The following is a 12,603-nucleotide window of genomic DNA, read 5'->3' as shown; positions in this document are numbered from 1 at the left end:
AAGATGAAATTATTAGTATGAACCAACAAATTTAAATCAACTCAAAGATAGTGTTCAATAGATTTCGAGTTCTCTTAACACCTGCTCTCGTGGAACTGTGAATCTGTCCCTCCGCTAACTTTAATAATCTGGTTAAAGCCTTCTTTGATTGAAAATAGTATTATTGAAAAAAATCTTCGTTATTCCAATCCGACCGTAAACAAACCATTCCAACTTGTTTGTCAAATTTTTCTTTCATTTTTTTATCTCCAACCGGTAAAAATGTTCTATTTGTCGCAACCTGTCTAGTGTTAAGTAATCTTGCTTATACTCTTATTAGACAAGGAATGTATCTGTCATATTTTTCCAGAAGTTATCTGCCAAACGCTCTGGACAGATACATTCCTTCCTCAAAATCGGAATCAGGCATGACCGGTTCCGATTTTCTTTCGACTGGCATTTATATGTCAAAGTGGCGATTTGTTTACTTTTTGCTTTGTTGTTTGCAACGGATTTTGTTCGTTACTCTAGGATGAACAATACGCTAAATTCAAACATGAAAAGATCAAATAACTGCTAAACCCATTTTGTGGAACTTTGCGTTATTACACGAGCAGTCATCATTTATATGTCAAACGCCCTGCCAGAGCCTACTTTGACAGTAAAAGGATGGAAAAATATGACAGATACATTCCTTGTCTAATAAGGGTATTACCATACAAAAAACAATCGAAAATGTATGAAAAACAGGTTCTGTAATTGTAATCGTTCGTTAGACAACTGCCATAGACAACTGACAACAAGCAAAGGTAAAAAAGTCATAATTTATAATTTGGCGAGTCCTTTGTACTTTTTACTTTATGCATTCATGTCTAAGAACTTAAATGCATAACTATGTCGGTAAAATTAGGAGAATTTTACTCCTAAAATGATTACTGTACAAAGGTGTACAGGATTCAACGGTTCGCTTTGAAATGCAACTGTCAAAATGACCTGCAACTGTCAAACTAGCCTTTGGGATCTACCTTGGCTCACAGGCAGTGAAAATCTTTTGTGTTTGACTGCTTTCTGCCGAGAAGGAGTTGGCCGTGTGCGAAAAGTCTGTGAAAAATTATGCAATTTGCATCACGATTTTCGCACCGATCGCAGGCATAGAGTGCGGCAACGGGTGCCCGAAGATGTCGTGCGTGTGATTGCGATATCGTACGTGCTAGCGACGGTAATTTCCGTGCGTAAAATCAGTCGCAAACAGTGGTAGGATTTTTTTGTGTGTGTGGTATGTGTCTGGTGTTGGTAGAGTTGTTGCGGGTAGAAGGTAGGCTAGGTAGGCAGCGAGTATGCGCGGCGAGTTGTTAAAGAGTGTACAGGGTGAGGAAGTGAAACGGAAGGACACGGGCACGACCGGTGGGCCGAGCGAGAGCGAGCGATACGCAAAGAAACAAAAACGAGAAAGCATTCCATCGAGGGCTGCGTGAGCGAACGAGAAGTACACTCGAATGCTGGTGTTTTTGGAAAGGCACAACGGCACACAAGAACGGGGCAGCTTGCGCGAGTGAGTGAGTCGGAAAGGACAGATGTTCCCGTGCGCGCAACTGAGACACCTTTTTTGAACGAAAAGCATAGTAGCAAGAAAAGGAGTCTCCCAAGCGCATCGGCCGTCGGAACGGCAAGCTAAACTATTTCCCTTTTTATTACAACACTGCTGGCGTAGTGGTGCCGTGCGCCTTTGTGAGTGCGTGCGTGTGCGTATGCTTGTTTCTCCACGGAACACACGGGACAAAAATCCGTTCGCTTGCCAAAGGCCCAGTAAATGGTTGGTTTCGGTACTACGCTGCAAACCTTCCCGTTTTCGATTTTTGTGTTGTCGCAGTCGGCAGAAACAACCGAAGTTAGCTCGGTGAAAATGGGACTGTGAAGCAACCCAGTGCACTACGACCCGGAGCTGATGGAGCCCCAGGAGCACAAGCAACCGAAACCAGGAATGAACGGCACGGTACGGGTCAATGGTAGCGCGGAAGGAGAGAGAAGAAGAGGAAACAAAAAACAATAACTGCACATTCCTCTCGTGCTACTGCTAGCAGCAACAAACATCGTCGTGAGAATCAAGGATCAGCGGTGGTAGAAGCAGAGCGAGATGTTTTAAATATCAAAAAAATGGCCGCATCGCAGCAAACATTGTCGCTGCAAACGTCATCGCCGCTCAGTATGTTGAGAAGCCACAGTCTTCTTTGTTTGGCAAGGTGGTGAACGAACGCCTAAAGATTGTGCCGAAAACCCTCATTTTCAACCAAAGCCACCGTTCGTAAATCTCGCATCGGCCTTCTTTCTCTGCGAGCTCCAACAGTGTCATCATCGCAAACGGTGTGTACCCGAAGTACAAAGGATTGAATGGAAAGGTGTTTGCGTGAAAGGACATTTTCCCACTGTGGTGTATCTATTGTGTGAAAAGCTGTTTGTTTTCTTTTTCCCTTCGCGGGGCACGGACACGGTTTTGCTCCCGGTGGGACACACGAACACTGAAACGCTCGGGACTGCATCATCCGTGCGCGGAGTGGTAGACAGTGGTATATCCTTGCCCCGGTTCTGGCACATTTATCCTAGTCCAGTGTAAAGTTCGATCTGTTCAACGCTTTCTCTGTTGGTTGCGGTTTGTTTTCAGGTTTCCCGACTGTGTCAGTCCCCCTTGTCGAGGAGAGAGAGAGAGAGCATAACTGGGCCAAAAGATTGAGGAAGCTGCCTTAGTCCGGGAACACTACCCAACCCGGTGGAAAATGGTTTCCACCGCTGGAGCAACCATGCTATCGACCCTTCTTTGCAGTGCAAAAAGTAGTCAGATGAACCATCCCAACTAAGGTGATTCCGACACGGCGGTCATATATGTGTTTTTTGTGAGTGTGTCCTCTTACGTATGCCCTGGATTAGATGAGGATGGTGTCTCCAGTCGCTGCCGATCTGCCACTTGACAGTTCTCGCACAACCTAAACAGCATCAAAAGCAGCTAAAGGAAAAAAAACATACGCACATCCTTTGAAAACCGTTGACTGATTGTATCAAGGATCATATCGAGTGCTTCACCGGCACCAGAACCATCTCCCGAACGATATTGATTACGAAGTCCAACGGGAAGCTACTGGACCCCAAGGAATTCCCCAGAAAAATATACTGCACCGGACTTCGATTGCAGCATTAGAAGAATTGTAGGAAAGAAGGACAACTTTGGCTGATTCCGTGTTCCTAACGCATGCGGAATGCATAACAGATAGTGCAGTTTCGAAGAAACTTAATCCAACGAAGTCGGAGGGGGCCCGCTGTTGCTGTGGAGCTGATAACAGAAAAGAAGAGAATATTTTCGTCCCTTCCGGGTCTGCTTGTACGCCAGCGGTTGAATTTGGTGCCCCAAAGGAGTCAACAAACTACACAAGAAAATGCCCAGCGCTTCCTTCACGTCGTCTCGATCGTACGTCAGGCGGTCCCGGCGGAAGGGCAATCGAATTCCGCTGCCATCGAGAACATCCGGTAAGTAGCATTTTTTCCACGGCACGACAACCGGTTTGCAATCTGAATGAGCGATGCACGAATCCTGCCGATAGTCTTTATTATGCTTAACCATATGGCCAAAAATGATATGTTCTCTTTGTATTTCTACATGGCGTGCAACAAAGTAGCCGCCGAAGGAACTCAGAACGCATTGTCGTATGATGCTGTGCGAAGCTGGGCGCTTGAAAAACACAATGTTGATCCACATTTTATAACGAGCGCTCTTACTTTCTCTTGCATTTTTATTCCTTTCCGTCTGTTTCTGTCTCTATCCACTCGTTCAGTTCCAGCCCGAGTCTGCTCTCGGCTGGTGCTGTGTTGGTTCCCACTTCCGCAAAAATACCATCGCGGATTGCTGCCGCGGTCCATGTGAATTGCTTGCAATCCGCCGTCGTGGGCCAACAATTGTTTTATTTTCCTGTGCGTTTTTGTGTGTATGTGTATGTGTGGGTCTGTATGTATTTCCTTCTTTTCCAGTTCACCAACTATGTTGCCTTTTGTAATTATACTTTGGGCGGTGCTGCTTTATACTGCTTTTTTGCTAGCAACAGCACCCTGTTTGCAACTTTTCACTTTCCTTTTTCCCCCCTGGTCTTTTCCCTTGCCACACTTTGGATTAAAATTATTTTCCTCTACGACGGGTGGCAAGGAAATCTCGGGGGGAGCTCGGACCGAGATGAGATAACTTGATAGCTCCGAAAGGAGAGTGATTAAAATGTGCAAGGATATTGCAAGGATTGGACGCACAATCGTTTCTTTGCTTCCTTCTGCAAGAAATGTGAGAGTATTAGATTCACTGACCTGAAAGGTAAACAAATATAACTACAAAAAATGCACCATCAATAATATCCTTTATATATTCTTTTCCTTATGACGGTGAAGTCCCGTTTACCTGCGCCATGCAGGATCCGTCCTTTTTTTTCTATGGGAGCAATTTCGACCATCCGGGATAAAAGAAAGTCTGGTAATCGGGTTTTTTCTCAGCCATTATGCCTAGTTTTCGGGAAAATTTATTCAAATCATATAAGGTTGACGTGGCACTGCATTTTGTACTTTTATCAGGCCCAGAAGAAATCTCGTGGTTTTCTGATTATTGCACTTACCATTCTGGCATACCTTAAATTTGGATTACGGCTTTGGGTTTTAAATTCAATTAATCCTTTGTGCACAAACGATGCTCTAAGGAATAACGAAAGTGTATTTAATATCCATTTTGTGATGTTGTTTATGTTTTATCTGGAGTATTCTTTAAAATATAAAAGTATAATCATATTTACTTGATACAAAACTTCTCTGTATGACAGATATGATCTCATTTTTTTAAGTGTTGCTCCATTTAATATGAATATTATAGCCTGTTTTCCCCACACGTTTTCTTAAATATTACTTTTATTATTCCACCAACCGAGATTTATTTAATAGCTGACAACACCTCAAGGGCGTGAAGCGTGCCAGAGTGGGATGAAGGAAAGTACTAGTTTAAAAATATAGTTGCAGTGAAGAGGAATGAATTTATTTATATTCCCCCACCCAATACGGCAATAAGGTATGGCAAGGAATGGAATGTGTAACTCTTTTTGTTTGTAAAGTTGTCGAATTTTGCAAACCTCAAAAACAAGCTTGTTGATCAGCAGATAAATCATGCGTTATAAGAAAAAGGGCTACAGTGGATAAGGTTTATGTTAATTCGTGCCCGGAAACAGATGTATAATATATCTTGGTTTAATTACAAGTTTCCGCAAGGATAATTGCTGACAACAGCCAAGCGTGTTAGCGTTGTATGTATACGCTGACACAAAGGATTTGATCTGTTACTTTCTCGTTTCTCTGTACTGCGCGATAGTTCGTACCGCAGTCCGGAAACATTCCAGTGGAAAACAGAAAAAGGAAGGAAAACCAAAAAGGAGTACAATTTTGGCTGCCTCAATTTTTCCTGCATTGTTCGAAAAAGCGATCACCACCGCTTGGTTTGGGGGAAGGTGTCATTCGGTTCGACTGGCGCTTCCTCGAGGTGCATGCCCTTTCAGCAGACACTACGTACGGCTTGGGTGGTGCGTTGTAATTTCATTATTAATAGTTTCCGGACGGGGGCCTCGGGGTTTCGGAACACGCGGACTATCGTCGTTTCCCTTTTTCCATTTCCCCACGGCAAGTTCCGCGTCACTCGTGTTGTCTGTTCAATTCGAGGGGGAGGTGGCCCTTTTCCTCACTGGTATGTGTGTGATTGTGTGTGTGTGTGTGGGCGTGTGTGTATACGAAGAAGATCAAGAAGGACATCTTCATCTTCGAAGGGGAAACGCATTGCTGTGTAGTACCGAGTTTTGCTCCCGAAATAAATCCGTCTCGAGTTCGGTCTCTCCCGATCGTTCCGAGGGTAAATCGTTCCCGGACAGTGGGGGTTTCTCGTGTTCGGCTCGTCAGCAAAAACGTAGTTGAAACATATTCCGCCCGGCGGTACTGGCGCGGTGCGTTGCCGTTGTTGCATGTGCATCCTGCTAGGGAAGCACGCAAGATGATCACTTTCCTCCTTCGTTTTCCTTCGGCTGCAGTTACTTTGTAAGATCGCATGCTAGAGGGTGTTCCAAATTGAATGTCGATGACGGAGGGAAGATTTTTGCTTACAAAACATAATATCATTGATCAATTTTTTTTAATAATTTTGTATAAATAGCACCTTCAACAATGTAGGGTTCCATATTATACATTAATTTAAAATATTTTTATAATTTGTTTCCACATTCGTTTCCAAGCAATTGCATTCTTGATATGTTCAGTGATTATGAAAGTAACGCTCGTGGAAATAATAAAAATGAAATCTACATTTCATAAGAATGAAGTTAAACTTCATGATCACCTTGTGTTCCGTATTCCATATGAAAAACATAGATCACTAATATATTGCCTTGCGTCACTGTTTTCCCTCTCCACAGCACTCTGCGAACCACCGGGACAAAACATTCCAGCACCAAATGTCGGCGCAGCCCTATCTTCGAGTGGTGGCAGCGGAGGAGGAGGAGGAGGAGCGGGAGGCCCAGCTGTAACAGCTGCAGCACCTCCGGCAGCCGGGACGGGTCCCGCGACAACCGTCGTCAACACTACGCTCAACTCGAGCGCTGGTGCCACAAACAGCAGTAGTACCGGTTCGCCCGGTTCATCCAACTCTAACGCTCCCTCTACATCCACATCGTCCTCCGGCTCATCGTCCTCAGCATCGTCGTCTTCGTCGACGTCCTCAGCGCTTGGTTCCTCCTCGTCGACAACCCTTACCACTGGCTCCGGAACGTCTTCGATGGTCGGCGGCGCCGGTTCATCTTCTGGCCTACTGTCGTCCCCGCCACTGTCACATCTGAACTTTAGCAGCGGGTACACCGGTGTGACAGCAACCAACACCGGTGCCGGCAGTTCCGCCACGGGTGCGCCATCCTCCTCGACCACCACCACCTCTTCACAGTGTCTCTCTGCGATATCGGCATCACTGTACGCGCTCGGCGGAACCGGTGCAAGTAGCAGCACTTCCTCTTCATCCACCGGAACATCTTTCGGTGCCGGTGGTGCATCTTCCACTTCCGGATCTTCCTCCTCCGCGACGGCGGGACCCTCCGGATTTGGGCTGGGTGGTCCAGTTTCCTCGGTCACGCTTTCGGAGGTGAAACAGAGCTCCAACTCGCCATACGATCTGCGCAAGAAATCGCCCCTTACGGCGCACGATTCCGCGACCGGTGGATCGTGGCTCGCGGGGGACGCACGACCCGCCACAACGACTTCAACATCCTCCAGCTCCAGCGTTGCCAGTAATTCAACGGGAGGAGGAGGAGGAGGTTCCTCGTCGAGCGTCGGTGGTGTGTCATCCTCATCTTCTTCGACTGCTTCCGCGTCGTCCACTGCGACGCTCTCGACGTCCGCTGGTTCGGGCTCCTCGACCGGAGGAATGATGGGTCTCGGCTGTGGTCCACCGTCCTCCTCATCCTCCTCCTCCGCTTCTTCCTCGTCCGGTGGTGGAAACTGTGGTGCCACGGCGGGAGGAAGTAGCAGCAACGGTGGCAACAGTTTACTCCATCACCACCACCATCATCATCAATCATCGCACCAGTATCAATCGTCCGTTGGCTACGATCCGAATGCGGCCGCCTACATGCTTCCGGCCCGCAAGCGTCCCCGACGCACCTACTCGTCCAGCACCGAAGCGGGCACTTCGATGGCTGCAGCCACCATGCCCCAACAACCGACGGCAGCCGCCGCCGCCCTTCTGGCGGCAACTGGGGCCGCCTCCTCCTCGGCAGCCTCCTCTTCCGTCGCTTGTCGGCCGGCCGCGACTGCCGCCGTCGTATCGCTCACCTCCCCGGCCACTCCATCGCCACCCATGGCTGCGGCCTGCGCTGCGGCCGTCGCGGTTGCGGGCACCATGTGTATGCAATCGGCCGCCCACTACCTGCAGTACGAGATGCCGGACGAGGTGCTGTTGACGATCTTCTCCTACCTGTACGAGCAGGACCTCTGTCGGGTAGGGCTCGTCTGCAAGCGCTTCCAGACGATCGCGAACGACAAGGAGCTGTGGAAGCGGCTCTATCAGAACGTGTACGAATACGATCTACCGCTGTTCAACCCGGAACCGTGCCGGTTCGCGTTCGTCAAGCCGGACGAGTCGGAGTACGCCAACCCGTGGAAGGAAAGCTTCCGGCAGCTGTACCGGGGCATTCACGTGCGGCCCGGCTACCAGGATCGTCGGTACCAAGGGCGCACGCTGGCCTACTTCAACACGGTGCAGGCTGCGCTCGATTATGCGGACGAGAAAAACTCGGCCAACAGCAGCGCTGTGGCGGCGATATCCGGTGCCACGGGTAACAACAATGGGAATGCGGGGAACGGTGCGAGTGGGAACGGACTTAACAGCAATAGCGTCAGCGCCAACGCCAACAACGGTGGAGAAGATACCGGCGGAGGAGGTGGTGGTGGTGGTGGCGGTGCTGGAAACGGCGCGGATGTCGTACTCGCCGGAGGTAGCTTAATTTTCCTGCACAGCGGTACATACCGGGGCGAGTTCCTGGTGATCGATTCCGATGTTGCACTGATCGGAGCGGCCCCGGGAAACGTGGCCGAATCGATCATACTGGAGCGAGAGTCCGAGTCGACGGTAATGTTCGTCGAGGGGGCGAAGCATGCGTACGTGGGACACATGACGCTCAAGTTTTCACCGGACGTGACGTCGACGGTCCCGCACCATAAACACTACTGCCTAGAGGTGAGCGAAAACTGCAGCCCCACGGTTGATCATTGCATCATCAGGAGTACGTCTGTCGGTAAGTCAAAACATTGACGAAGATGTTTGTGCTTTAGTGCGAAGCCTTCATCATATCCCCTCTTGTTTACAGTCGGTGCGGCCGTTTGTGTAAGTGGCGTTGGTGCCAACCCGCTGATCAAGTACTGCGACATCAGCGACTGCGAGAACGTGGGACTGTACGTAACGGACTACGCGCAGGGTACGTACGAGCACAACGAGATCAGCCGGAACGCGCTGGCCGGCATTTGGGTGAAGAACTACGCTAGTCCAATCATGCGCGAAAATCACATCCACCACGGGCGTGACGTGGGCATCTTTACATTCGACAATGGCATGGTGAGTGTACAGAGAATGGGCTAATTCCTTGTCTCCCTGCGTGATAGCCTGTTACTTGAATAACCCATTGCTTTTCTTTCCGCTGCCACACTGTAGGGATATTTTGAGAAAAATGACATCCACAACAACCGAATAGCGGGCTTCGAGGTAAAGGCGGGTGCAAATCCGACCGTCGTAAAGTGTGAGATACACCATGGTCAAACGGGCGGCATCTATGTGCACGAGAATGGACTCGGGCAGTTTATAGAGAACAAAATTCATTCCAATAATTTTGCGGGTAAGTAAAGTCTAAGCGTCAGTAGAAATATTCAATGGACGCGGTAGTTTATTCAGAAGAATGTCAAGTTCTGGAAGGCTCTTTACGCGGGACTAAACATCTTCAAAGCATCTGAATAATAGTCTACGAGATGAAATATCACCCTTTTGAATTGGATAGTTCGAAATCCTGACCTACTTTGTTTGCCTTCTTTGTAGGTGTGTGGATTACATCGAATAGCAATCCCACAATCAGAAAGAACGAAATCTACAACGGCCACCAGGGAGGCGTATATATTTTCGGCGAGGGCCGCGGCCTCATCGAGCACAACAACATCTACGGCAATGCGCTGGCCGGCATCCAGATTCGCACGACAAGTGACCCGATCGTGCGGCACAACAAAATCCATCACGGTCAGCACGGTGGCATCTACGTGCACGAGAAGGGTCAGGGTTTGATCGAGGAGAACGAGGTGTACGCGAACACGCTGGCCGGTGTGTGGATTACGACCGGCAGTACGCCCGTTCTACGGCGGAATCGGATTCACTCGGGTAAGCAGGTCGGTGTGTACTTCTACGACAACGGTCACGGCAAGCTGGAGGACAACGACATCTTCAATCATCTGTACTCGGGCGTGCAGATACGAACCGGGAGCAATCCGGTGATCCGAGGTAACAAGATCTGGGGCGGTCAGAACGGTGGTGTGCTGGTGTACAACGGTGGGCTGGGGTTGCTCGAGCAGAATGAAATCTTCGACAACGCGATGGCGGGCGTGTGGATCAAGACGGACTCGAATCCGACGCTGCGAAGGAATAAGATCTACGACGGGCGTGATGGTGGTATCTGTATTTTCAATGGTGGCAAGGGTATCCTGGAGGAGAACGACATCTTCCGGAACACGCAGGCCGGCGTGCTCATCTCGACCCAAAGCCATCCGGTGCTGAAGCGGAATCGGATCTTCGACGGCTTGGCGGCTGGTGTCGAGATTACGAACAATGCGACCGCGACGCTCGAGTACAATCAAATCTTTAATAACAAGTTCGGAGGGTTGTGTCTCGCCAGCGGCGTCCAGCCGATCGTCGGCGGCAATAAGATCTTCAACAATCAGGACGAGGTGGAGAAGGCTGTCTCGGGCGGTCAGTGCCTGTACAAGATCTCGTCGTACACCTCCTTCCCGATGCACGATTTCTACCGCTGCCATACGTGCAATACCACCGACCGGAATGCCATCTGTGTGAATTGCATCAAAACGTGCCACTCCGGTCACGACGTGGAGTTCATCCGACATGATAGGTTTGTTAAAGCGCAGCACCGCGCCCTCCGAATCCTTGGCAGGCTTATCTCAATTCTACGTTCTCCTTTCAGATTCTTCTGCGATTGTGGTGCCGGTACGCTCACCAACCAGTGTCAGCTGCAGGGCGAACCGACGCAGGACACCGACACGCTGTACGACTCGGCGGCTCCAATGGAATCGCACACCCTGATGGTGAACTAGGATAAATAATCGCCGCATCCTTACATTTAGGCTCGTTAAGTTGTGTTGTTTTTTATGTTATAAATTTTCGTGGCCATGTCATGAGAGTACGAGAACGTAGAAGAACGCCGCCTGCCGCGCGCGTGATTCCACGGATTATACACACGGAACTGGTAACTTAATATTGCGGCAATCAATGCAATTAGTTTTCATTGTCGAAACCAGAAACTTCGTCAAACAAACAAGCACGCCAACCTTCTCTTGGTGGTGCAAGCGGGGAAGGGTAATGGAAACAAGACGGATATCTATGTAGGTTGAAAAGGGCAGAGGGAAGGCCATGCGGAAGGCGATAGTATTTTTACCTTGTAAGATGTAGTAATTTCAAAAGAAAATTAGAAGAACTATCCACTATCCCCCCCTCTATCCCAGGGGCCCTCTCGCGAGTGTATATGTGAGTGTGTGTGTGTCAGTGATGATGTTCGCGTGCGTGCTAATATCATGTATTTGTGCTTGTGGCCATTTTCATCGAGAGTGCGTAAATGCAATTGATGTTTAGAAAACCCTGGTTCGCGTAGAGTTCTTAAGTTAAGTCTAAGTAACCGTCTTCTAAAGTACACAGATACACACACACACATAAACACATTGTCATCGTGGCAGTTTTTAAAATCATGGCCCACTTGTCTTTACATCGTAAGCTTGTTTCTTGCGCTTGCTTGTCAGTGTAAGTGTTCGTGTGTGTATCTGGACCTGCGATTATCGTTGGTAATACCACGCGTGTTATTTGCAGTGCGATGCATACCCCAAGAATCTGTTATAGAAGCATGCATTATACTTGCATTGTTTTGCATCGTTTATGTCCTTTTGTTTCTGGCGATGAAAATGTCCCGTTCAAACACGCAGCAGAACTCAAAATGCTCCACAAGACCCCGCCATCCTTGCTGGTGGGGAAACATGTTCGAAGTGTTAACACTTTGCCGTCCGGTAACACCTTTTTCTTCTTCTTCTTCTTCTTGGGGTAAACGACCTTGTTGGTTGGCGTACCCGTTCAGGACTTACGAGACTTTTACCCTATGTGTACGTGGATAGTCAGTCCTCTCGTACAGGGGAGGATCCGGTCTTGGTTGGGATCCGAACCCACGCCATCGAGGTAGTGAGCCTCGGCACTCATGGGCCGATTTTCTAACCGGCGCTACCGGAATGGAATGTAAACAAACTTCACAGGGTGCGTGGGTATACACATACCGACCAACCCCGGACTCGTACAAACGCGCCGGTCGTTAAGTGTTATGACACCACGAATTTTGCGGACATCAAAGTGTTATCACGCAACAGATGTCTTGATGGCTGCGAAAGCACCAAAATGATATTAACTCCACTGGATTGGGCTTCATTTCTCCCAGCGTAGAACTAATGTGGGCCCAATATGTGCAGAAACACAAAAAAACATTTCCTCCAGAAGAACGTTTAACACAAGCCGAGCACTGATGTGAATAATTTTCGTCAGCAAATACAATATTGGCAGCTCCGCCTCATACAAAGCCTGATCGTGGTGATAAATTATACTTGAGTATCAAATCCTGGTACCCATTTTCTGATCACTGAAAGTGTTCATTGATCCTTGATGTGTGCGCATTTTCTTCTGAAATGATTCTATTCCCTTTTGTGAATTTTTTTTGACAAGAGAATCTCTGTGTTAATTTTCTTTACATTTATGTATGCATTTATTCATGCCTCTTAAACTAT

The 12,603-nt window shown here is 48.4% G+C and overlaps 1 protein-coding gene across 6 annotated transcripts; it reads left to right on the top strand.

Annotated features, from left to right (window-relative positions):
- Window positions 1–1,029: 1,029 nt before the first annotated feature.
- On the top strand, window positions 1,030–11,308 carry LOC131261167 (F-box only protein 11). Of its 6 annotated transcripts, XM_058263102.1 has the most exons (8): window positions 1,362–1,531; window positions 1,691–1,972; window positions 2,639–3,495; window positions 6,447–8,813; window positions 8,886–9,130; window positions 9,227–9,407; window positions 9,605–10,679; window positions 10,752–11,308. In XM_058263102.1, exons 3-8 carry the CDS (start codon window positions 3,405–3,407, stop codon window positions 10,879–10,881), a joined length of 4,089 nt encoding a protein of 1,362 aa, XP_058119085.1. In that variant the 5' UTR covers window positions 1,362–1,531; window positions 1,691–1,972; window positions 2,639–3,404; the 3' UTR covers window positions 10,882–11,308. The 6 variants fall into 6 exon arrangements, with proteins under 6 accessions (XP_058119088.1, XP_058119087.1, XP_058119084.1 ...); XM_058263105.1 differs by lacking the exons at window positions 1,362–1,531; window positions 1,691–1,972 and adding an exon at window positions 1,030–1,198; XM_058263104.1 differs by lacking the exons at window positions 1,362–1,531; window positions 1,691–1,972 and adding an exon at window positions 1,030–1,207.
- The last annotated feature ends 1,295 nt before the right edge of the window (window positions 11,309–12,603 follow it).

Source organism: Anopheles coustani, chromosome 3, assembly GCF_943734705.1.
Source record: "Anopheles coustani chromosome 3, idAnoCousDA_361_x.2, whole genome shotgun sequence".
Lineage (NCBI taxonomy): Eukaryota > Metazoa > Arthropoda > Insecta > Diptera > Culicidae > Anopheles > Anopheles coustani.
This window is presented reverse-complemented; position numbering and strand designations above follow the sequence as displayed.

Excerpts from the sequence above, each read along its gene's own strand:
- LOC131261167 (XM_058263105.1), top strand. The coding sequence starts at position 3,405 with ATGCCCAGCGCTTCCTTCACGTCGTCTCGATCGTACGTCAGGCGGTCC. Across the intron at positions 8,814-8,885 it reads CATCAGGAGTACGTCTGTCG|TCGGTGCGGCCGTTTGTGTA; the intron begins GTAAGTCAAAAC and ends TCTTGTTTACAG. Across the intron at positions 9,131-9,226 it reads TTACATTCGACAATGGCATG|GGATATTTTGAGAAAAATGA; the intron begins GTGAGTGTACAG and ends GCCACACTGTAG.